The sequence below is a fragment of the Equus quagga genome, chromosome 16 (genome assembly GCF_021613505.1).
Source record: "Equus quagga isolate Etosha38 chromosome 16, UCLA_HA_Equagga_1.0, whole genome shotgun sequence".
NCBI lineage: Eukaryota > Metazoa > Chordata > Mammalia > Perissodactyla > Equidae > Equus > Equus quagga.
This window is the reverse complement of record NC_060282.1, coordinates 39628465-39653784: the sequence shown is the minus strand read 5'-3', so window position 1 is coordinate 39653784 and position 25320 is coordinate 39628465. Positions and strand designations below refer to the sequence as shown.

General features: G+C 45.9%; 1 protein-coding gene across 3 annotated transcripts in view; it reads left to right on the top strand.

The window, feature by feature from the left end:
• The window catches only part of MATN2 (matrilin 2), a 138712-nt gene that overhangs the window by 42097 nt on the left and 71295 nt on the right, over positions 1–25320 (top strand). For all 3 annotated transcript variants that reach the window (XM_046642407.1, XM_046642406.1, XM_046642405.1), the window contains exons 3-4: positions 12343–12912; positions 21775–21897. In XM_046642407.1, the coding sequence (XP_046498363.1) occupies positions 12343–12912; positions 21775–21897 (693 nt within the window). The remainder of the gene's footprint in view (positions 1–12342; positions 12913–21774; positions 21898–25320) is intronic.

Below are 25320 nucleotides of genomic sequence, written 5' to 3'. Positions count from 1 at the left end.
CATCATCTTCTCCAGGAATCTCCCCAACCACCCTCTTGGGATAGGTGCTATCCTTCAGGCTTTTTATGAATTTTATGAATCTGTCTTCTCTACAAGGCTGTAAGCTTCTCCCAGGCTGAAGTTGCTTCTCATGTTTCCCCAGCACCGGGCACAAAGAGGGGGGGTTCTAGAACACTTGCATAACTCAACCAAACCGAAATAATGAGAGAAGTATCTCCAAAGATAAACTTTGCGTTTGCTGGTAAAAGGCTGTGGAACCTTCTGCCCCTTGCCTCCGCGTGTGCCTGCACCCCTCCCCTGCTAGGGAAAGGACTATACGACTGCATCTGGTGAGGCTGACCTTCTCCTCTTCCTCCTGGCTCTCATCTCTCAGCCCGACCCTGCGTGGCTCTTCACAGACTGCTCTGCCCTGCCCATGACTTCCATTTGCTGAACTCTCAGAAAGCAGATGAGGCAACTGCTCAATTTATTAAGTTAAAACGCTCCTATGGGTCAAATGCCAGTTTGCTTTTTAAAAGCTGCTTACGCTGTTTTTCACTTTACAGAGAGAAGAAATCACCTGTTTCCCAGGACTTTCTGTACTATCTCGTATTGGGGGATGGGCGAGGTGTGTGTGCTTGTGAGTGTCTGAGTGGAGATTACAATTGCAAGATAGGAGTCATTTCCCAATTTGAGAAAGGAAGAAAGTTGGTGAGGACGGTTTTGATAGAGAATGCCAAGCTTATTCTGTGTCTGTTTCAGGGCTTCTTTATACTTCTCTTTATCAATTAAGAGAAAGCCTGTTTGCACGGCAAACTCCGAGAGATGTGAGGAGCATTTTTAGTGAAATGTTAGCAAACTGCTTTACCTTGCAAGGAAATTCAATTCATTGGAAACTCTTTTCTCCAGGGCTAAACTAGGGCAGCTTTCTCCTTGGCTCTCTTGAAAAGAAAATTGTCCAAGGTTCTGGAAACCACAGTTGTTGAACCTCATATGATGTCTCTTTTCTTTCAGCTCATGTAACAGTTACTAGAGGAGACTGGTGTGATGTGGCATGTTTTTCCTTCCTTTTTTTTCTTTTCCATTTCGCTGGCTCAATGGTACACTCTCTCAGGGCTTTAGAGAGCTGTGCTCCTAAAGGTATTTATGACAGTCAGCAGGGACAACTGAAATTTGAGCTGGTGTCAACCCAGGATCCCCCTTGGTGCCATGGGCCCATGTATCTGGTTTATGGAGCACCACTGCTACCCAAAGATGTAGGCTCATTCACCAGAATCTTCTTTAAAAAACAAACAAAAATGCCCTCATCATGACATTACCAAGTATATTTTACGTAAAACCGCCCCAGTGTATCTCCATAGGCAGATAGAATCCATCCTGAAAATGTGCCCCCAGCAGCCCCATCACTCCGCTCTGCAAATGCTCTTCTTGGTAATACCTCATTAAAGGCTACGCAGTTCAAATCTGACAATACTGACATTTCAACGTTTGCATGTGAACTTTGGTCCTGTTTGTAGGTGACAGAAAGAACTTAATGAAACAAAGGTTGACTTTCAGACCATATCTCATGTGTTCTTGAGAGAAGCACATGGTACATGGCACCTTGAATGGTATCAACTGCTTTTTACACAGCTCAGTGGGACAAGTGGGCCTATAATAAAAAACACAGAGCAGAGAGAGGAAAACTGGAGTGGCTCTGGTCAAAAGGGGAGCCTGGCCAGTCACAACTTCCCTTTCCCTTAGCCATCCCCCACCCTCTCTCCTCTCCAAGCAGGCATTCAAAGCAGGATGCATGCGGGGGAGGACCACAGAAATTGCCTCCATGTGGCTGTATATTGTTGCTTTTATCCTCAGTAGTTGGCCGAGAGGTAGAATGTGTTTGCTCTATATCTCTGCTTTCATGCCTCCTCATTGAGAAGTACGATCTCTAGTGACTGTTCTTTGTGATTGAGGCTTAGGCTGTCTGGCTAAGCGTATGCCATGCTTACTGAATAATGACTCATCGTACTCTGCCTCCTTCCACCGTCAGCTGTATGTTTGTCTCACTGACCCCCTGGACTGTAAGCCCCCTGAGATGGGGGGCTGCCTGTTCTACATGGCAACATCCCCGTAGCTCTCCAGCATTGACTTTTGCCTGTGGTGCCTTCAGCTCATTGCCTTCTCTGTGCCAGCCTTGAGCCAGGCATTGGTAAAATGAAGATGAGTGAGGCCCAGTCATGACCTCAGAGGGTTTGGTGGGGCTTGAAGGCCTGTAAATACGGTATTTGGGGGATGACATCACTGCACATTAAGTTATTAATTGTGCTTACTGTCATCACTCCCTGGGGTGCAGAAGGCCCTTTTGGACGGGGGTAGCTGCAGCAGGTGAATCTCTGGGGCCTAAGGCAGCATGGTGCCTCCTGCGGCACTGGCCCAGGGCAGAGGGTGAAGTGGGGATGTGTGCACTTGAGGGAGTGTGTCTGGAGTTGGGCTTTAACTTCTAGGTCTCATTCCAGTCTCCGCCACCAGTTGTCCCCAGATTTTATCTGGGGATTAATGTGTTAACTGGTAACTGGGAGGGTAATGGGTAAGGCTCCTCCCTGGGACATTTTGCCAGAGGAAACCCTTCATGCTAGGTCACCTACTGGGAAACAGGGGCTAAAAATGCAGGTACCATAATCAGGCTGGCTTGGGTTTGAAATCACCATCACTCATTCACCCTGTGCCTGTAGACTTGTTATTTAACCTCTCTAAGCCTCAGCGTCCTCATCTATAAGTTGGGGGTAATAATGTGCCTACCTTGTTTATTTTCTGAACCTAGTTGAAGCCAGGGCATATCTGACAAGTACGTGATCCTACAATGGAACACGATGTGAATCAGAACCCACAAGAGAATCAGTATGTGTGATGTTTGGTTGCCATATTTATAAGGTCGCTCCTGGTGTCAGGAAAGAGGGTGCTGGGGCACAGGAAGGGGTCCCTGACGCTGTCTTCTTGTCTGGACTCCTGCCTCTGTGGCAGATGGCCTCTCAGGTTCACATGCTCCTTGAGATAGAGTTCTCAGATTTGTTGTGTCCAAGAATCACCGGAACAATCACAAGTGCAGATTCCTGGGCCCCAGCCCCAGAGATTCTGATTCACTAGTCTAGGGTGCCGCCTAGGAGTCAGCATTTTAAATAAGTACCCCCACGCGTTTCTCATTGTCATCAAGACATTGAGGATCCCTGCTGTGGGCTGTTCTTTATTGTATCCCCACTGACCAGCTCTCCCAGCCCACTCAAGCTCATGGAAGGGTATCTGCAACTTCCCTCTTCTCTGCCTTCCCACCCCTCCCACCCACAAATGCACATCGAAGGGGAGAAGCAAAGACCCTGATGGAGCATCTCTGTGCCTGGCGCTATGCTACGTACTAGGGACTCACTGAAGACACGACATGTGGCTGGGTAGCTTACATGCATGAGATGCTGGTAGGAATATGCTCAGACAGATGTAAATGGAGGGGGACCAGGGGACTCAGAGGAGGGCCGTTGAGGCCAGTGGATGGGGCCCATCGAGGAACGCTGTTCGAACATAGTTGACCACAGGGCTGAGTCTTAAGCTGAGGAGGCAGCCAAGAGGGAATGGTGTGTAGGGAACTATAAACGGTTTGATGTTGCTGAGGTATAAGGTATAGGACAGGAATAGAGGGCTGGTCCAGGAGGCCAAAGAGTTTGTTAGTTCATGCTCTCATGAATGGCAGTGACCTTGCTGTCAGTGACCCTTAGGATGATGGCTTTTGAAGAAATTGCTTTGATGAAAGAGCATCCTGAGGCTGATTTATACTGAGAACTTAACAGCTGCCAAATCCAGCTATTGTGACTGATCAATGAAACTCACCAAAATATTCATTTATGGGAAAGTTCTGCTACAAAGAGAGGAAGAATAAGCTGCATTTCTTGGGCAGTCTCTCTGTTCTCCAAGGCTGGGAAAGCCGTTGGTGAGATGATTAGGGCATTAAGGTCAGGAGGCACCTAATGGGAGGGATCAGAAAGTGTTCTGTTGGCAAGTGGGTTTCATGCCCCAAGCCCCCGCCAGGCACCAGGGGGCGGAAACTTGGGGTGCTGTGTTGAGAGGAATACTGTGGTTGGACTTTGATTCTGAGGCTGGATTTATTAGGGGGCATCTCACAGGTGCTGGGGCTCAGGGCCTTGGGGGCGACGTGCAAGGCTTGTGATTTGTGATCCTGGCTCCAGATTTTATCATGTGACCGGCTGTCAATCCAGATGTCTCCTTTCCTGCGGTTTATACAGTTGATTTTTTGAGCCTTACATGCAGGGCTTCACATTTATACCAATTAGATTTCATCTTATTAGTTTTGACTTATTATTCCAGACCTCAGAAATCCCTTCTGGTCCTGACTCTGTTATTCGGTTTATTGGCGATTCCTCCCAGCATCGTATGTAGTTGTGCAGGGAGAACTACAAGTGCGCCCAGAATTTGGAAAAATGTTTGGAAAACGTTACCAAGTCAGGAATGATTTGTTAATGAGTCCAAGATATGTCTTAGATCCCATTAGGAAGTCCAGGGTGTCTCCTTAATACAATATGATCAAGTTTTCAGGGTACTCCCGGGTGGTTCTTTAGGGAGATGTGAGTAGAGCATGACAGATTCAAAGAAAGCCATAGCTCACCCACTGCATTGTAAAATGTCTGCTGTGAGGTAGTGCAGCAGCCGGCGACTGACTAATAAGGGAATTGGAGAGGGAAGAAGTGATAGTGGTGCTCCAGCCCTGGCCCAGGACCATGGTGCCCCAATCAATTGCCCTAAATACAGGAGAGTTGCAGGTTAAGTTGCACTGGGGGCAAAAATCTGATAGTCCAATCTGCCTCTGAAATATCCATGAAGTCACCTGTCAGTTCTGAGAGTCTGGAGGCACATGGGGATAGAACCACATGAGGTGGCTGCAGGGGCCACGGCTCAGGCATCTGTGGGCCTGGGCTCATCATGGCAGTGGGTAGGATCTCAGTGCTGTGTTACGTGGTAGTCTCTTCTCTCAGTCTGTCTTCTCTCTGCCTGTCTTTCTTTGACAAACTCACATAGTTCAATTCACATAAATCAAATGCTTATGGGATGCGATTTCCCTGAATTCTGATGTGCTGTGTTATATTCTTATAATGGAGGATACATACCACTTTTACAGTTTGAAGAGACTATTTCTTATGATCTTTCCATTTCGTTTGCTTTGACTTCATGCCCACCAGCAGCCCTCCGTCATAAACGTGGCTTTGTCTGGAAGTTCGTGTGCAGACTATTGATATGGCCAGCCTTGTCTGCCCACCCTTCTTATTTCTCATTGAAAAGTAATAAGTTATCACTAATAATCAGACAATGTATCATAAGTATGATTAGCTAATTTACCTTTATTCAGTTTCTTAGAAATGGTGAAGTTAAGTACTTCAGCCTTTGTTGCAGAGCGCAAGGCTCTAAAACCAGGTTGGCAAAATGATTCCATTTTATTGTCTTTAGGCTCTTGGAGTGCCATGTTGAAAGGATCCTGGGGCGGAGTCCAGGCTGAGTGAGAGAGGCCAGAATTGAATAGTAATGTTTACCAAGGTTGAGGAAAAAAAGCCATGCTAGGCCCGCCCTCGAGCCTGGGTGCTAGTCAGAGAGAGAGTCAGAGAGACTAGCCGAGAGATAGCCATCCTCCCTCCCTCCCTCCTTCTCTCTCTCTCTCTGAGCGCTCTGTTTATCTTTTTAGTCTGCCTATTTCATTGTATGCTATTACGGTTTGTCTGTATGCCTGCCTTTCACAACTGGGAGTCTTCCCTTCACCGTATTCACAGAGCCTGATACACAATAGGTACTAAATATCTGTTGAGTGACTGGCTCTACCTAACTGTTCCACACATGTGGAATCTGCATTTCTTCCTCATTAGAGTCAACCATTTGCCTTGCTGAGATCCAAACTATAGACTTCCCCTGATTCTCTTGATCTATCCCATCTAGGAATAAAAAAATAAGTTGTGCATGCCCTTCCCCCCCCTCCTTTTTTTTTAAGGTTTTATTTTTCTTTTTTCTCCCCAAAGCCCACCAGTACATAGTTGTATATTTTTAGTTGTGGGTCCTTCTAGTTGTGGCATGTGGGATGCCGCCTCAGCATAGCTTTATGAGCGGTGCCATGTCTGCGCCCAGGATCTGAACTGGTGAAGCCCTGGGCCGCCAAGGTGGAGCGCGCAAACTTAACCACTCGGCCACGGGGCCGGCCCCCTCCCCTTTCTTAAACTGCTAGCTCATAATGATCACGATTCTCTTTCTGTCTCTGTAACCATAAAACAGCTGCCATTTCCCTCCCCAGTGAAGCTTTGAAACTCTTGGTGAGCTAGTTTTGGTCTCTGTCCCTTTATGAAGTTTTAATCATGTTTAACAGTGTTTCTAGTCACTCTTAGGGAATTAAAAGCCCTCTGGTTATTCCTAGTTACGAGAACAGTCTCAGTTCTTGGCTCACTCCCGCTTTCTCCACATTACTCCTGTCATAAGTCTTGGTGATTTCAGTATCCACGTGAATGATCCCTCAATAGCATTGACTTCCTTTTCTCCAATTTTCTTGTCCTCCACCATATCTCAGCCACGTACCCCTCTTCCCATACTCCTGACCCTGGGGTTTCAGAAACTGCAGTCCCTTCATAATCTCAATTTAAACCCCTATTTTCCCTGCTCCCTGCTTCTAGTATTCCAGCTTCAACGATCTATGCCCTTAGCTGGACTTTGATTTAATCTTGTGACCGTTTCTCTGTCCTTCACCCCCTCATTTCCTCTATTCCCGGCTCCCCCAGTTTAATTCCATAGGAACTCATTACAGTCACTCTGTCACTCTCTGAGTCATCATTCTCACTTGGCTAAATGACATCCGTGGTTAAAGCCACCTTTTGCCTGCTTTCCTCACGTACCTGTGCAGCTGAGTGCAGCTGGAGCAAGACACACAACCGCGTTGACTGACCTCCCTTCAATTCCATGATCCCCACCCTCAAGTCGGCCTTCATGTCACCCAGAAATCATACTCTACTTCCCTAGTCCTTTCCCTCTTGCACTGTCCTAGAAACTGTTACATTTTTTTACTTGTATCATTAAATTTTTCACAGTTCTCTTTTCAAGTGCCCATAAACCATCTGCTTGTGGGAACTTTGCTGGGAATTGTTATGAAGGGTCACATTTTCTGAAATCCATTTCTCTCCCTCACCCCACCCTGAGCATTGGCCCATTGTCCAGACCATATGCCTCTTTTTCCCCACAGTCTCTCAAAGATCGATGACCTCGGCTCTCCGTCACACCTGCCCCATCCTTCAGTCTCCCACCGGCCTTGCTCCTACTGAGCTCTCAATAAGCGCTTGGCAAGGGAACAAGAATGGGAACAACCAGCAGCCTGATTTACTGGGCTGCTGCCATTCAGGGAGGCAAGCATCTGTTTTCATCATTTTATTAAATAAAAAAAAATACAAATAGGCATTTAGCAAGGGAGAAGCACTTGGCAGGAGGCAGGCAAGATTGGGCCACAGCTTTGAGGCCCTGATTCCAGGGAAGGAAAAACTGATCCAGAGAGCCGGTGCAGTCCTGGTGCGTCTTGAGCATGTGGGGAACAGCAGGTCTAAAAGGACAGAATCCTCTCTGAGCATTGCTTGGTGGTCAAGAGCGTGGGCTACAGAGCCAGACAAGATGGGTTCAGATCCCGGCTCCTCTGCTCCCTAAGTATGAGACCCTGGGCTAGTTATCCAACCTTTCTTGACTCACTATCCTCCTCTGTAAAATGGGTATAGTAACAGTACCTACTCCCCAAGGGGGATGTGAAGAATAAATAAGCCAACACATGTAAAATACTCAGAACAAGGCCTGGTACTTATTAGGTGCTCAAAAATTGTAGATATAAATTATTATTATTATATTCTCTTTTGAGTCTCACAATAGCCCTGAGAGGTATTATTATCCCCATTTTACAGAAGAAGAGACTAAGGGTCAAAGAGGTTAAGGAGAGGCTTAAGACCACACAGACAGAAAGTGGGCAAGGCTGGCCTTGCACTGAGATCACAGGACTCTACTGCTGTTTTACTGAGCGTTTCAGAGCCCCTTTCAGTCTCCAGATGAAATGATTTTACCCTCATCGTAGAGATTCACATCCTTTCCTTCTCCAAACATGCTCTGACCTTCCCAGGCAGATGGCACCAAATATTTACCATACAATTACACGGCCATGATTGAATTTAGCCGGAGCAAGGGAGGCTGATTAGCAACAAGTCTATAACCCCGAGAGGAGGAAATCATTCTGAGGTTGCACACTATAATCCTGCAGGGGTGGGAATGTTGCTGAAAATTGTCCTGGCTCAGGTTCGCCCTCTCTGCAAGGCGTTTGCCCAATACATGGGCTTTAGTCGTGAAGGACTAGAAGGAAGATCGTGTGTATTCTTCTCTCAGGCTAAGGAGACAGGGATGCCGTTTATCAGAATCAGTGTGTGAGAGGAACACACCTAGAAGAGAGTCCATTTTCTGGAAAGACCTCTTGGCAGTTCCCATGTGGAGAATAGTTCAAAATGCCCCCATGTGTTTGCAAAGCTCATATTGCAATGCCAGCTCTATTGAGAATTTTCCAAGGCACCAGTATGTTCCCAGGTCTGACCTTAATGAGCCCTGAGATCTCACAGAGGTAGAGTCACCTCTCAGCCTCAGTTTCCTCTTCTGTAAAGTGAGTGACTTGGACTCTATTTAATCCCTCCAGCTCTAAGATTTTATTAGTCTATGAGTCCACGAACCAAAAGTGGCTATGTGCCCTCATAAAATGGCGAAGATTTGGGTTTTAGAATCTGTGTCTCTCATAGCAGGACCCAGACCTGCTCTAGAACTTTTGACTTAGCGGTTTCAACCACCTCCTTGACCCAACTGCTCTGACTCAATCCTTCCACCTGCAGCCTTGCTCCACTACTCAGAATTCCATCTAATTCCACGAACGTGGACCGAAGACTTTCTGTATTCCCGACTGCACAGCTGCAAAGATGAGTGAGATTAGTTTCCCACTTTTGGGAATTCACAGTGATAGTGAGGTCAAGACTTGCCAGAACTTCTTTTCTGCAGAGATCTCTCAGTACCTAAACTAGTGGTTCCCAGAGTCTGGTCCCCGGACCAGAGACTTCACCCAGGAACTTGCTAGAAATGCAAATTTTCAGGCAGCATCCTAGACCTCCAGAATCAGAAACAGAGCCTGGCCCATCACTGTTAGTTTTTAACAAGTCCTCTAGGGAATCGGGGGCGCCTCAAGTTTGAGAACCACGGCACTGGCCCTTTCAAGGATAAGCTGCAAAACTCTGATTCTGAGCTCTCAAGGGACCTGAGGAGACGTCTTGAAGAAAACTCTGTCGCTTGGGCTGCCAGCACTCGTTATTTTCAATTCACAATCATGGCTCCCTTGGAAGCTCCAACAACATTTTGGGGTTTTTTTTTTTTTTTTAAAGATTTTATTATTTCCTTTTTCTCCCCAACACCCCCCGGTACATAGTTGTATATTCTTCGTTGTGGATTCTTCTAGTTGTGGTATGTGGGATGCTGCCTCAGCGTGGCTTGATGAGCAGTGCCATGTCCGCGCCCAGGACTCGAACCAACGAAACACTGGGCCGCCTGCAGCGGAGCGCGCGAACCCAACCACTCGGCCACGGGGCCAGCCCCCATTTTGGGGTTTTTTTTATGGTATTTTTGTAAATGTCCATTTTTTTGTGGTATTTTTGTAAATGTCCAGGCGTTGTGAAAACTACTCATTTGTTTTGACGGGAACTAATCCAGTTTAAGCACTTAATTCCCCATGGAACTTCCAGGCTTCCCTTTAAATCGATTGCGATGCTTGGTGGGATGTTGACGCCATGACTAAGACCCACAATCAGAATCGCAGTTCCAGCTTCCAAAGACCCCAGAGGAAGAGAGTGCTCAGAGGGTCAGTCCGCTGTCACCCTTCCTCCCTTCCAAGGAGGCTTCATTAATATCCTCCTCTGTGGCGGGGTCTGAGCCTGGTTCCTGTTCTCTTCAGCAGGTGGGCCACATTCTCTCTGCCGCAAGTTCAGGCATGAAGGGTGAGGCAGGTGTGGCTCCTCAAGAGGGCCCAGTCTGCGTCCTTGCCCTTGTCTTCTTTCCTGGGACCTGCAAGTCTCTCATCCACTGCTCCAACCAAGGGCCATATGCTAGACCAGAGCACCTTCATGAAAATTAGAAAAAGGCACCCCCTCTGGCTACCTCTCAGGGTGGGTGCAGCCCTTGGAGCTCAGGGCTCGGCTGGATTTCAGCCCACTCGCCACCTTGGGCAGGTGCCTGACTGCGGCACAAACTACACAGCCATAAATAGCAGCCTGCTGCTACCCAGGCTGGGCCTGGCAAAAATGAGGGCTGAGCCAGGAGAGAAGTAGGGGCTGATGTGGGCAGAAGAGAGCCTGTATATGCAGCTACTACATGTTGGGGCTTCCCCCATGCTGGGCCCAAGGTTACGCTCTTTACCCTCATCATTTCCTTAAATTCTCACAACCACCCACTGAGGTGAGTACTAGTGTTGTCTCTGTATAATTTTTCTTTTTCTAAATTATAAAGTATTTTCAACTCTCAGGGCCTCCATTTTCTCATCTTTCCAATGGGTATGATACTCTTAGCTCTTTTCTCAAGAGCTTGTTCTGAAAATCAAATGAGACCATAGTGATGAAAGCTCTCTGGAAAAAAGGTTTTAAAACAGCCTACAAATGTCAGGTTTAATATTGATCTTATCCCTGGGTCATCAAAGGTGGTTTCTGTGGGTTCTAGTTTGAGAAACTCACCTTAAATTCACACAGCCCCCAGTGTTAGATGTGAATGCCACAGAAGGTAGGTTTCCCACCAGGGTACTGGCATATGGGGGTGCTTCCTCCCTTAAAATCGTTAGACTTGTGAAGCTGCTGTGGATGAGGTGTGTGTGCAGGCGCTCAGGGGCGAGTCATGGCCTGGCAAGCCAGCCTGGACGGGATGACCTCATGGGCCTTTCCCACTTCTCATTTTGATGACTGGATTCACTGTTTCGTTTTTGGCTTTCTCTCTCTTTTGCACAGCTGTGATGATTGGGATTTAGGGCAAGCATTTGGGATCCCTTTCTAATCCCTGTCAAATCCAGATTTAGCTGCAAAGTCTGTGAAAGGGACAGGGGAAGAGAGGAGAGGGGAGGAGGGACCTGCCCTGGCTGGAGGCAGTAGCTCAGAACCTCTGAGAGAGTCCAACAGGAACACCCAACTTCCACTCTTGGAGGCAGGAGGCCTCTCATCTCATCCAATGTCATCCTCATCCCAGATGTAGAAGGGATGGGTTTCATCTTTGGACTCAAACCTCTTATAACCTTCTTGTTTGGGTGCTTAAGGAATAAGTATGGTGGTTGTAGTGGTAAGAAAGAGACTTAATATTTGCCTTTTTCCAATTTAACAGTGTCCTCTGTTGAAATGTTTCTTGGCTGGGTCCCTTCTCCATTTCCACTATTGCCCCCCTGATTGAGAGTGAGTCCCCTTCTCACGTATTAGTGCAACAATGGTCTGGATCATCCACCTTGCAAACCACTGCCACACTCAGTTGATTTTTTGTTATATAACTTCCCTACAGGAGAGATGTTACATAATATGATGCTAATTTTATTGTGCACATCACCTGTGGCATCACATACAGATTTCTCAGTCTGAATTTAAAGGCCTTTTATAAGCAGCTTCCAGCTACCCCTTCAACCTAATTTCTATCTGCAACTCCTGGCAGTTCCTTCATCACTTATTCTGTTGTCCACCGCTTGGGCTGTTGTTGATGCGTCCCTCTCAATTTGTTTCTTCTCTCAGTCCAAACACTATGCATCTGTAAAGCCAGCTCATGTCCCATCTCCTTGTCCCCAGCCCACTAATGTCTCTGTCCTCTGAACATCTAGTGCCAGCACCACACATTTTCTTACTAGTTATTCTTTCATTTGTTCCCTTAGTTAAGTCTCCCCAGGTAGACTGTAAGCTCCTTGACATTGGTCCCTATCCTAAGCTTCTTCCATATTCTCTGTAGTATCCAGCTAAGCTTATGTGGGATGCAGTAAATAATAAAGTCATTTTGACCCTGATCAGGTGTTTGCCCACCTAAAAACTGCATTGATGACTTTCTAGAAACTGAAGTGTTCATTTATCTTGTGATAAGAAATAGTATCTGTTTGTAGCCAATACTCCTGATCACTCAGTCATGCACGTATGTACCCTTATGACTTTCCTGAGTGGGGAAGAAAAACTGCTGAAGATTGGAGGTTTGACAAGTAATCCCCAGCCCTAGGATTTCCAACAACAGTCAACCTGCACTGGGTCCTTTACATTCTTATAATGTGTTTGACCTCTCCTCTTTCCCCAGAGAGCTCCTGTGAGAATAAGCGGGCAGACGTGGTCTTCATCATTGATAGCTCCCGCAGTGTCAACACCCACGATTATGCAAAGGTCAAGGAGTTCATTGTGGACATCTTGCAATTCTTGGACATTGGCCCAGATGTCACCCGAGTGGGTCTACTCCAATATGGCAGCACCGTCAAGAACGAGTTCTCACTCAAGACCTTCAAGAGGAAGTCTGAAGTGGAGCGTGCTGTCAAGAGGATGAGGCACCTGTCCACAGGCACCATGACAGGGCTAGCCATCCAGTATGCCCTGAACATCGCATTCTCAGAAGCAGAAGGGGCCCGGCCCCTGAGGGAGAATGTGCCACGGGTCATAATGATCGTGACAGATGGGAGGCCACAGGACTCAGTGGCTGAGGTGGCTGCAAAGGCACGGGACACAGGCATCCTGATCTTTGCCATTGGCGTGGGCCAGGTGGACTTCAACACACTGAAGGCCATTGGGAGCGAGCCCCACGAGGACCATGTCTTCCTAGTGGCCAACTTCAGCCAGATGGAGTCACTGACCTCAGTGTTCCAGAACAAGTTGTGCAGTAAGTCCTGCTCCTCTGTGGCTCTACTAGGGGAATCATTAGGATTCATTCATTCATCTTCCAGTGTTCATTCTGTGCTATCTCATCCCAGGAACTATACTGGCAAGGGGTGTTCAGTAAAGGCCAAGATAGACATGGTGTTCTCTTGAGGCTTACACTCTGGCCAAGGAGACAGATAGTAAGCATACAATTACATAATAAGTAAGTAACTGCAGTTGTAACAGTGTAATGGAGGAAAAATTCAGAGCAGGACCTGACGTAGGCCAGGGTGCTGGGGGAGATTTCCCTGGGGAAGGGACATTTAAACCCAAAGTGCAGAATGAGTAAGAGTAGATAGGTGAATTTTTCTCCAGCACATGGAACTGCCCTGGCTTTCCCTAAGTTAGAATTCATGAGTTGTAGTAGGGATGGGAATGGGAGGGCAAAAATAAGAACATAATTTCTCCTTGGATGGTGTGGAGTACCAAGCGTTTTGACCCCACTGTGGTGCTAGCAGTAGGTGTTTTCTCAACTGACAAAGAGGCCCAGTGTACAAGGAGGACCAAGATGTGGTCCTGGTGCCTTCCCACTGTTAAGATGGCCAGTGCCCCCCATCCCTTCTTCAAGGTAATGACTCCCCAAGACCTTAAGCTGCATTCTACTTTAAGGGTTTTCTTCCCTTTCTTGCTTTCTAAGCCTACTCTCCACAAGCCTTCCCTCTCCCTTCCTTCCCAGCCTCCTCCCAGTTACCTCCAAGCCAAGCTCCTGCCTCAACTTTTTTTTTATGGCGGTAACATTGGTTTATAACATTATGTAAATTTCAGGTGTACCTCATTATATTTCGATTCCTGTGTAGATTATACCATGTTTACCACTCAAAGACTAATTAAAATCCATCACCACACACATGTGCCTAATGCCTCAGCTTTTTCCAGAAGGCCAACTTGCTTTCTCCCCGGTTTCTTGCTTCTGCTGCTGTCTTCTCGTCCTTTCCTCCTCCTGGAGGGAAGGGGCCGAGGGTGCCAACCCAGGCTCCACTCTGGTCCCTGGAAACTGGAAATGTGCCTCCTGACCTGGTAAACAGTGTCCAGTCCTGCCTTGCCCATTGGTCCCTGTCACCCCAGCTGCCATGCTTCTTTGATGGAAAAACAAAAGGAAACATCTATTTTGAAATGACTAGTATTTCCATGGAGTATGAGTGAAGAATGAGCTTAAGGACTGGACTCATCTCCAGTTCTCCAGGAGCAAGAACCTGCCTCTCTGGGGCCCTGAGAAACCATTCTCAGTAGGTGGCAAAGCCTAGGTGCCCCCCACTGAAGCCTCAGGGAGGAAGAACCATGTGTTTTTGATGTGTCTTTTTTAAAAAAATCCCCTGCTGAGAACTAACCTCACAAAGCAGAGACCCCATTGTTTCTTGACTCCAAAATCAAAAGATTTACTTAAAAAAATCAATGCCATGAAGGAAAAAGAAACTTTCTCTGCAATGTCACTTGGAAAATGTTCAGAAGTGCCATTTCCCCTGGCGCCACACAGGGCTGTGTTACTGTGGTATGCCATGGCCTCAGTCACCTGGAAAACTTCAACCAGTACACGCACTGCAAACATTTTCAAGGTTTATGACTTTAAATGACTTCTGCAGAATTTTTGTTCCCCTTTTCCTGGAAATATTAAAAAAGAAATTGGTTCCGTAATAGTTTTGACGGGTTTATTCATTTGTCTTGGAAAATGTTAACGGAGGAGTTCTTTTATAAGCACTCTGGATTTATCAGCAAATGGAAAGGTAATATGATGAGGCCGAGGATGTGGACTTGTCCATAGAAGAAACTTCTCTGTGCTTTATGGTCAGGCAGCAAAATTAAAAGGCAGTTTGGATTTTTCCTCTCTTTGCTGTAATCTGGAAGCTCTAAGAAAACCTCGGTATTATGCCATTCTTGCGTTTGTTAGTGTGGCCTGAGAACCAAATCCACCCCCTGACGCCCTCCCACGAGACCACCTCCTCTCTCACCACCTCACAGGGTTCTGCTGAGCAGCCTCCTCAACCCAACCGTCTTGAAAGGTTGAGGAGTCCCCAGGGCCTCTTTATCAGCTGTGCCGTAAAGATCGCAATAACTAACATTTACAAAGCACTTTCTCTTATGTTTTCGCATGTGGTCCTCACTAAAATCTGGGGAGGCAACGCAGTACTATCCTCCCTCTTTACAGGTTAGCAAACTTGCTGAGTGAATCCCCCAGGACAAACAGCCAGGAGATAGTGGGTTCTGCTGCCAAAGCTCTTGCTCATTTCATGCCTCCGCACGTCGGGAGTTATAAATTCCTCCTTTAAGGTAAACCATTTTCTGGTGGCGACCTCCACAGTCAGGCCCTGCTCAGGAAACCAGCGTTGAGGTTGACATTAACCTCAGAGTTTGACAGGGGGCCTTTGTACAGTGGGGAGTAGCAGACTGGGGTCTCAGCGACCCTACCTGCCAGCTGTGTGCTGCTGAGCAGATCTGTAAAATGGGGGTTTTACCTGCAAAGGGGAGATGTATGAATGTATGAACAGGTGTTATAAACTGTAGAGCCCTATTCAGTGTGCACAGTGCTGTGTATGATTAGTCAAATACATGGAGGACCAGCAGGCTAGGCAGATGTCCTGTTGTGATCTGTACTTCATTTATCAGACAACAATGATGAGCGTCTTCCAAGTCGCAGATGACATCGCTGAGGTTTTGGAAGTCTCGTTTGTTCCTTAAACGTTTATTGAGCTACACTCTGATAATAACAGCTAATTTTGTCCTGGGCAAAGTACTTTCCACACATGATTTCATTTAATGCTTATAAAAACCCAATGAGGCAGTATGACTGTTATCCCCGTTTTACAGAAGTGGAAAGTGAGGCTTACGAAGGATAAGCAACTTCAAGTCACAGAGTTGGAGATTCAGACTGCAGCCTCTCTGGCTCCACAGCTCTTACCCTCCACATGCCAAGGCCTGAGGGTTCCAGGCTGGTGGAAAGATGCTCTCATCACAGAGAAATGGGATGTTGGCTATAGAAAGTGTATACTTCAGAGGCCTTGGAAAGTCACCTAGCACTGGGGGACCTCTGATCAAAGAATGCCTGGGTCTGCCTAAGGGCTTCAGGAGAAATTTAAAGAGGAGATAATAATAATCACTGACATTTATTGATAGTGATATATACATTTGCTGTTTTGAGCTATTAGCATGTGTTGACTCATTTTATTCACACAACAAACCTATGAAGTAGGTGCTGTTATAATTCCCATTTTACAGAAGAGGAAATTGAGACCTAGAGGTTCAATAATGTGTCCAAGGTGAGACAGTGCTGAGTGGTAGAGTTGAGATGCGAACCCTGGCATTCTGGCTCAGAACTTGCATCTTAACTGCTATGTGCTACACAGACTTGGAAGATGAGTAGGCGTTTACTGGTTAGAGATGTGTAGGAAGGGCAATTGCAGTAAGCCAGGAAAGGAGTGGTATTTTCAATAGTTTTTTCTATTTCATTAAAAAAAAAAACCCAAACCAAAAAACGATTCCAGATTCTTTGTTAATTTTGTGACCTGCTAAGGAGACATGACCCACAGTTTGCAAAATGCTGACGAAGGGCTAGGCGGGGAAGTGGAGGTCATGGTGCAAGTAGGGACGTGACTCCAGAGGGAAGAAGGGCTGAGGCTCCTGTGTGAGGGCTGGGCTGAAAAGTGCTGCTGGAGCTGCAGATTGGAGGAGACAGGCCGTCTCCTTGGGTGATGAGGGCAGGAAACTTTATCATACCATCAGAAAGAGATTAGGCTCCAGAACCAGACTGCCCTTGAGTGGGAGTCCTGGCTCTGGCTCCCCCTGGCTGTGTGGAGGTGAACTTGGGCACAGCCATGGCTTTATACCCATGGGCAGTGAATTCCCACACCAACCACAGCGAGGGGGGACTCCTGCGGTTGCATTCTTAGGCCACCCCTGAGACCACCAGAGAAACTTGGAGGCCAGGTGTCCTGTGAATTGAGGCCCTGTCTACAAGATGACCAAAACCTACACATCCTGGGGTTTGCCATTTTTGCCACCCAGTGAGAGAGGCCACTGAATTTAGGGGCTGAAAAATGCCTGTCTATCCTGAGCCTTCTGATGACTCATTGTAACCTGGGCAGGGCTGCTTTTAATTAACCTCTTGGTACCTGCTTTATCAGCCTAGCTTGATATTTGAAGCCCTGAGGCTGGCTGTTTCTACTCTAATAGCCCCACGCCACCGAGGCCAGGAATGATTTCAGGCCCTAATAGTATTCCTAAGACACACCTTTTAGCAACCAGCCTGGGCAAAGTCTGCACCTATTGCACCCCTTTGAGGCCCTGTTGTTAAGTGGGAGGCCAGATTAATGTCAATAGCCATTGACTTTACATACCCAGTAACTGTTCTTTTCAAGACCCCAATCAGTCCCACCACTCTTTTGATCCTTCTTGTAGTCATTCATGCAGTCATGAATAAACATTCATACTTCTTAGTTAAAAAATCCAGTCCTGCCAATGACTTAGTCTGCTAGTTAGTGATTCCTTCCCCAAAATGCAAAGCCTTGACCCAGTTTCAACCCAGAAGGCCTGAGAAATGAGTCCACTGGCAGGCCAGTGGAGGAGGCAGGACTATCATCTCCCCTTCAATCACACCACAGAGGCCTGTCCCACGGGGACAGCAAGGCACTGGGGCCCAGATACTCTTAGAAAGACCGATCACTCATCCATAACGTTTTACAGAGAAAATTTTTACTCTATCTTAGTAAAAATGTTTGGGATTCTTTTGCTTGAAAGTAATAGAAATTCAACTTTAATTACCTTTTAAGGGTGGATTGTGTTATATGACTCAAAGAAATAAGGAGAGGAGTAATGAATGGCAGTCCTGCTTTCTCTCCGTCTCCTCTCTCTGCTTCCCCTTCCTCTCTGGCCCTTGGGCAGAACACTGGCACCCTGTCAGCCCTCCAGATGTACTTGCCTTTGGTTTAAGACCCATTTTTCTCAGTCCTAGTTCCTAAATGCCAAGAAAGGACTCTTATTGTCAAAGCTGTACCAATCAATGGCTACCTCATACCATCAAGTAGCTCCCACGGTTACCACACATTTGGAGTGAGAAGGAAGGGCAGTTTCTAGAAAAAGAGGATACTACACAGGCAAAAGAATGTGTCTATACTGAGGTCCTTAGACACCATTCATGCCTTTATTCTACAGATAAAGAAATAAGCCAAAAAGAGCTCCCCAACTTCCTTGACCTTCCATCACTTGTTTGAGGTAGAAGGGAGCTGAAACACAAGTCTTCCGGCTTCGAATACAGGGCTCTTTCCATTACACCAAGTTACTGTATTGTCTCCTAATTCCAGTTTCTTTTATGGTACATGGCAAAACAAGCCTTAGTAATGACCTGTCACTCCAAGCCCAATGCAATAGTTCTTTTTTTTTTTCCTTAAGATTGGCACCTGAGCTAACAACTGTTGCCGATCTTTTTTCTGCTTTTTTTCCCCAAATACCCCTGGTACATAGTTGTATATTTTAGTTGTGGGTCCTTCTAGTTGTGGCATGTGGGATGCCGCCTCAGCATGACCTAATGAGTGGTGCCATGTCTGCGCCCAGGATCCAAACCGGCAAAACCCTGGGCCACCAAAGCGGAGCGCACCAACTTAACCACCTGGCCACGGGGTCAGCCCCCTGCAGTAGTTCTTTTAATTCTCCCGCTTGACAGGTGAAGAAAGTAGAGTTAGAGAAATTAAGTAATTCATACAAGGTCATAATAATTGGTGAAGCTGAGCTTTAGTCTATTTCCAGAAGCCATCCTCTTTACCACTGTGCTGTCTGCTGCCCAGCAGATATTTCTCTGCCTCACACCTCCTGACTCCGTATGTTATCTGCCACAGTCCCAGTGAGAAGACCAGCACCGGGCTCATCACTTGGGCCTCGCATCAGTGGATAACTGCTGAGCAGCTGGTTGCCTAGACTTTAGACGTCCTTCATCACAGAGGAAAATAGTGACACGCTGCGAGTTACTCAGGAACGCCCCCGTGCCCGTGTGTAATTTGACTATAGCAGTTCAGGAAAAGAACAGAGCCTTCCAGGGTGCAAAGCAAATGCAAGTTCAAAACAGGGTAATGATTTTTTTCCTCATAAGACTGTCAAAAACTTAATGTTTGATAATCCTGAGTGCTGAAGTTTTGAGGCGTGGGAGTCGTTACTCTCATGCATGGCTGGTGTGAGCCAACTTGCAAAGCAGTTAGGCCACATCTGTTTAAACTAGGACCTGGTCCTCGAGGAACAATTGCACATGTGCTCAAGGAGATGTGTTTGAGAATATTCATCACAACATTGTGAAAGCAAAAATTTGAGAACTGGGGCCAGCCTGGCAGCGCAGCAGTTAAGTGCGCACGTTCTGCTTGGGCGGCCCGCGGTTCGCCGGTTCAGATCCCGGTGCGGACATAGCACCACTTGGCAAGCCGTGCTGTGGCAGGCGTCCCACATATAAAGCAGAAGAAGATGGGCACAGATGTTGGCTCAGGGCCAGCCTTCCACATCAAAAAGAGGAGGATTGGCAGTAGATGTTAGCTCAGAGCTAATCTTCCTCAAAAAAAAAAAAAAAAATTGGGGAACTGCTCAAATGTCGACTGATGGGGAAATGGCTAAATAAAATGAGGACTAGTCATACGACCAATGGATAAAGAAATTGAAAGGAATAAACTAGATCTAATGTATTTGATCAAATCTAAGATATACCATTGATTCTCATTATTCTCAGTAATTATCTTCTATAAAGTCATTCTGAACACTGAATTAGCAAATACTGAACCAATGCTCCTAAGGAAAATACAGAGTTAGGTTCCTGCAAGGCTCTGGTCACAACGTTATTGTCAACTGATCAATACATAATCTTGTTGTATGTGTGTTTCTGTTTAAAGATACTTTATTTAATATATATTGTTGATTCGTTAACATTGGACTCACAGCCAACAATGCTATTCTCACAGCTGAACTAAATTATCTAACACTCATATTCTCCATAAGTACGTCACAGCCTTCTTACACTAGGAGCACTAGACACATTTCACTAGTACTCCACTTCAGCAAACACTAACACTTTAGCAGTATGCTTGGGGCCATTTTAAACAGCAAAATCACCAACAAAAAGCAGAAAAATGCAAAAAACATGGCACTAAATAGACCTTGGAAAGGATGCTTGTTTACAGTCTGCGAGCTGAAAGAAGGCAGAGCAGCTCCTTGTTCAGCCTCAGCTGGGAGTGTGCACATCAGGCAACTCAAATTTTTCATTCCTCTGAGCATGTCCACAAATGACTATGAAAGCACTATGAGTATTGATTTTAGGGTTACAAATAAATTTTAGCAAGTAGGTGAATTCACAAATGCGGAGTCTGCAAATAATAAGGATCAACTATTTGTATCTTCACCTTTTAACGTTTCACAAATTGGAGTACATCTTAGATTCCATGAAAGATAGTATATATATCAATATAGATAGAATCTGTGATTAAAGTTGAGTGTAAAACCAAGGTGAAGATCAATATATAGAAGATGAACCCATGTATATAAAATAAAAGACCACCATGCTTCTCCTTTGCTACATATAGTTAATGCATATTGAGGATTCCGCTGGGCACTATTCTAAGCACTTTACCATCTTAATTATTTTAACCCTGACAAGGCACTTCTGAGGTAGGTGCTATTTTATCCCCATTTCATACAAAGAGTTTAAGAAAATTGCCCATGGTCAGAAAAACAGATGTTTATTTCACACCAAAGTAAAAATGACTGACTGGATTTAATCTATGAACTTTCCTAACATTATTTGTATCTTAACAGGAGCTAAAACACAGACTATAATAAACTCAGAACAATCATTCTAAATTGTATTGTTATGAAATAAAGTTTTACTCCTCCAGTTCATTTACTGCCCACCGTATTTCTTACTTAGAAGTAAAGAGACCTATACTTAAAATATACCATTGATTTCATCAGTTGCTGAGTCTTCCTAGGCACTGGATTTAATGGGATTGTTTTTAGCTTTTGAAAGCCTCTTTTATTTTAGTTTTGTGAAAACATATCTCTACATGTGGACATCTTTTTTGCTTATGAAAACACTTGTATAACTTGTACTCTGTTTATACTGATGCTTATTAATTTTAAATATGTTCAAGTTGTGTTATATTGAGTAAAGTCATAAATTAAGATGTAAGAAACAAGAATTTTTATAAGCTCCAGATAGACTTATGCAAGAATCAATGTGTCTGAAAGCTGAGGTACTTCAGAAACTAAATGCAGAAATATTTTAAAATGAGGCATGAAGATTATGGAAATATGGAACATATGAATGCATTTTTTACTCCAAATTTTTTTGCGTAACACTTTTGCATATCAAAAAATTACATTACTCTTGAGACTTATGATCCTGAGAAACTGTTGGTTCTTAACCACATCCTTATTTAACTAATAGCTTTTCCTCCAACCCCGCTGCTGCTTACTGAAAATACACACGTTTACCAAAGCCCCTTCCGGTATCAACAAACTTTCTGCCTACCAGTTGGGGATTATTAATTGAACTGTGAAATTTCTGTTTTTGTAGGTCATTTTGACCTATTTTTAGTTGGATATCAGCAATTTTATGTGGCTCAGCCTAACATCATTTCCCTTTGACCCTCCATGGCTCTTTATCTATATATTGCTGATGGCATTTATTTAGAACTGTCTTGTCCAATTAGAGGCTGTAAACCCTCTTGAGGGTAGGGACTGCAGCTTGTTTCTCTTTGGATCCTGCTCTGTCTTTCCCAGAGCAGCTCCTGAATAAATGTTTCCAAGTGGATGAAGTTAGAGAAGGCATCATCATTGCCTTAACTTGCTGTCTCTTCCCTTTCAGCGGTCCACATGTGCAGCATCCTGGAGCATAACTGTGCCCACTTCTGCATCAATACCCCTGGCTCATACGTCTGCAGGTGCAAACAAGGGTACATCCTCAGCTCGGATCAGAAGACTTGCAGAAGTAAGATTGCTTTACTGACATATCTGTACTGTCCTCCTTGGCTCTCCTGCTCTCTCTTCTTTTATCTAGGCCCATTTAATTCATCTGTGGCCCCTCACCCAACCAAGTCATCATCTCGCTAAGATTTCGTAACTCATGTATTTTGTGTTGAAGCACTCCCCTCTCTGCCATCGTAGCACCTGGGCCAGAGCTGGGCACATGGTAGGCCGTCAGGAAGAGTTTGGAAGATGGTTGGAGGTACCTTTGCAGAATAGCCTCCTTGAATTCATGAGCTGGTGTCCTTTACTTCCAAGCTGTTCTTTAGGGGGAACCGCTAGAGAGCCTTTTCATCCACTGTCTCTATTACCTGGATCCTGAGGAATTGTTTCTGTATTTTATTCTCTCCTTTGAAGCATAGACTTAGGGTGAGTTATCAACATTGGCTGGGAACGATTATACAAGTTCTGTTTTAGAGGTGTGCCAGGATCAGGTTGCTTCGGTGAGGGACACTTTATAGGTTTCCTAAATTAAAAAGGGAAAACAGATATAAAGTGCTAATAAAACTCACATTCTCTTTTTTGGCCAAGCCCCAAAACTAGACAATATATTGACCTTTTAGTGAGCATGAGGTAATCGCCTCTTAGAGGAGAGTATTATCCAGACTGAGTGTTGTACCTATACTTTTTTTTTTAAGTTTTAAGTAAAGCCACTGTATTAGCCCATAGACAACCAGGCTACCAAACCAGGCTTCCTCAAGACATGAGGAAGATCGGCCCACAGGAAGGCAAATAAAACTCAGCTGCTCTCACGCGTAGTTCATGCAATGTGTAATTGTTATTATACCGCATGGTAAGCAATTAAGCATTAATGGAAAACAGTTTGCACAAATGGCTGTAATTAGTATCATGTTTTTAGAGCCAAACCACATTTTCCTTTCCTCTTCTCAGTTTTCAGTTTTGAGGTTGAGAGTGGTTGGCGAGAGGCCTCTCTGCGCCCCAAGATTAAGTAACATGTGCTTGATCCTCCAGTTCTAGGGCCTGGAGAAGCCCCATGCCCTTGGACTCTGTGAATCCCAGGGGTCTCTCTGTTCTTGGGCTCCTCTCAGGCCCCAGAATCATCCTGATCTTCTGCTTGAACCTCTGACCCTTCTTCAGTTCCCACAATAAAATCACTCACATCAAATACTCATGGGTTTAATAGAATTTACTGGAGAACTGGGGGAGCCCAGGAAAGGTCACCTCACACACTGCTCGGCAAACAACCTAAACATCTTTTTAGACACTCCCCAGCCTCTTCAGGAGCTCTCTCTGCCCACTCCTCCCAGCCTCTTCAGGAGCTCTCCCTGCCCAAGGGCCTTCTCTGCAGAGTGCATGGCCTCCCCCCCCACCTTGCTAACTCCCTTCCTGCCCTTCCCTTCTTAGGAGCACAAGAAATTCCTCTCCTTGTCTCATGCCCCAGTGACCTGTTGAGATCTGGGCATCTGGTGATGTCCATTTTCCATGGGCTGGCTTAGTCAAGCCAGAGGAATTTTGAGACTAGCAAATGAAAAATAAAAAGTTCTCCCCCTACTGTCATGAGCAAGGCCTTCTCCTCATTCTGGGGTTTGCCCATTCCCGCCTGGTCCCACCTCAAGCCCTGAGCCCCCAGGATCTCCCAAGTGCTGGTCTGGCCTTGGCTCCCTCTTGTCTAGGGCAGAGGGTACAAGGAGTGTGATGCAGAAACTGCCTGGGCTTCAGAAAGGCTGATCGGGGGAGGGGTGAGGAGGCCCAAGTGGAGGAGGCACATGAACCTAGGCAGTGGTTCTCAAGCGTCAGTAACTAAGTATCACCCAGAAGCCAACCCCTGGGTCACCCCCAGAGATTCAGAGTCAACAGGTCTGGGGTGAGGCCCAGGAGGCTGCATTTTCAATGACCTTCTGACATAGATTGCTGCCACACTTTGAGATTCCCTGGTGTCAGGCAGAGAGGGGACAGGAGAGAAGGGTTTCGAGTTAAAGGGGGAGGGAAGGGCTGGAGCCAGGGCTCTGCTGTCCCGCCTGATCCAGCCGTCTAGGCACCGAGAAGCTGTTAAACTACGTTTACTGTCGGTGTCAGACTTAGTTTAATATGTGCAGTCATAAAGAGCAGTTCTCTCTCTTTAAGAAAAAAATAATAATAATTCTTTTGCTTGTGTGCCTGAAATTATAGGCCAATGACCTTGTGGAAAGAACAGGGCCTTTATAGTTCACAGACCTGGGTTTGAATTCTGACATTCAGGCTGTGTCTGTCTCACCCTGAGCTGGCTGTTTAAACTCCTTGACTCAACTTCCTCACCCATAAAATGGGAAGGGTGGTGAGACATAGCTCATCGGTAAGTCCTTGTTAGCTGTGGTTTTGATCTGGCGGACAGTTAAAGGTTGTGCCAAGGGAAGGCTGGGCCGTACCCTGACCTGTTGATGAGCTGGTTGCAGGGACCTGTCCCTGGCAACACCGAGAGACTCAGTGGGCCTGGAGAGGAATGGGACATGGCCATTTCCATTTGGGGCATATAAGGTGTGCCAGGCAGCATGCAAATGACTGGAAATAAAATAGTGAATAAAACAGCAATGCTCCTGCTCTCCTGGAGCTCACATTTTTGCATGGGAGTAAATCAAATAAACAACCAAGATAATTGCAACCAAAAGTGATTGCAGCCCATGCCCAACTTGGTGTGCTGCACACAAGGTCGGGCCTAACTGTAGCCACGTATTAGTGTCTGCCATGTGCCAGGAGCTCTCCTAAGGGCTTTATATCTGTCTCATTTAATTCTGACAATGAGCTCTTAAAGTAGGTTTATCACTTTCATTTTACAGATAAGGTACAAAAAAAAGGTTAGACAATTTATTCAAGGCCATATGACTGGTAATGTGACCAAACCAGAATCCAAATCCTGTTATGTGTGACCTCATATTCCTAGCTCTTAACCACCATTTGATACCGTCACATGATCCTTGAGGGCCCCCAGATGGCAGCAGGGCAACCATGCAAGCGGACAAACTCCTCCAAGCCCAGGACAGGCAGATTCAAAAACTCACTGATCCCAGGGGAGATCAGAACTAATTCATCAGGACTAACATTCAAATGATTGTCATTCCCCCAAGTCCACTACCAACTGCTGTGATAGTGTCATTGTAGAGAATGATTGTGAGAGGGCCTCTTAGATGATCCCTTTCAAATACAAACACGCACACACATACACCTTATCCACCATTTTCTATCCATACCCTACCCGTGTGGAGAGAGGAGACAGACACAGCTAATTCATAGGTTCTTCGAGTGGAAATAGACCTTGGCTATCAGACTTTTAGCTCCTTCTGCCACATAACCCAGGAATTCTATTCCTTCCTGGTGTCCCAGATGGTCGATGGTGCATGTCCAACCACCATCATGCATCTGGGACTCCAGGTCATTGCAAAGCACTTGCAAT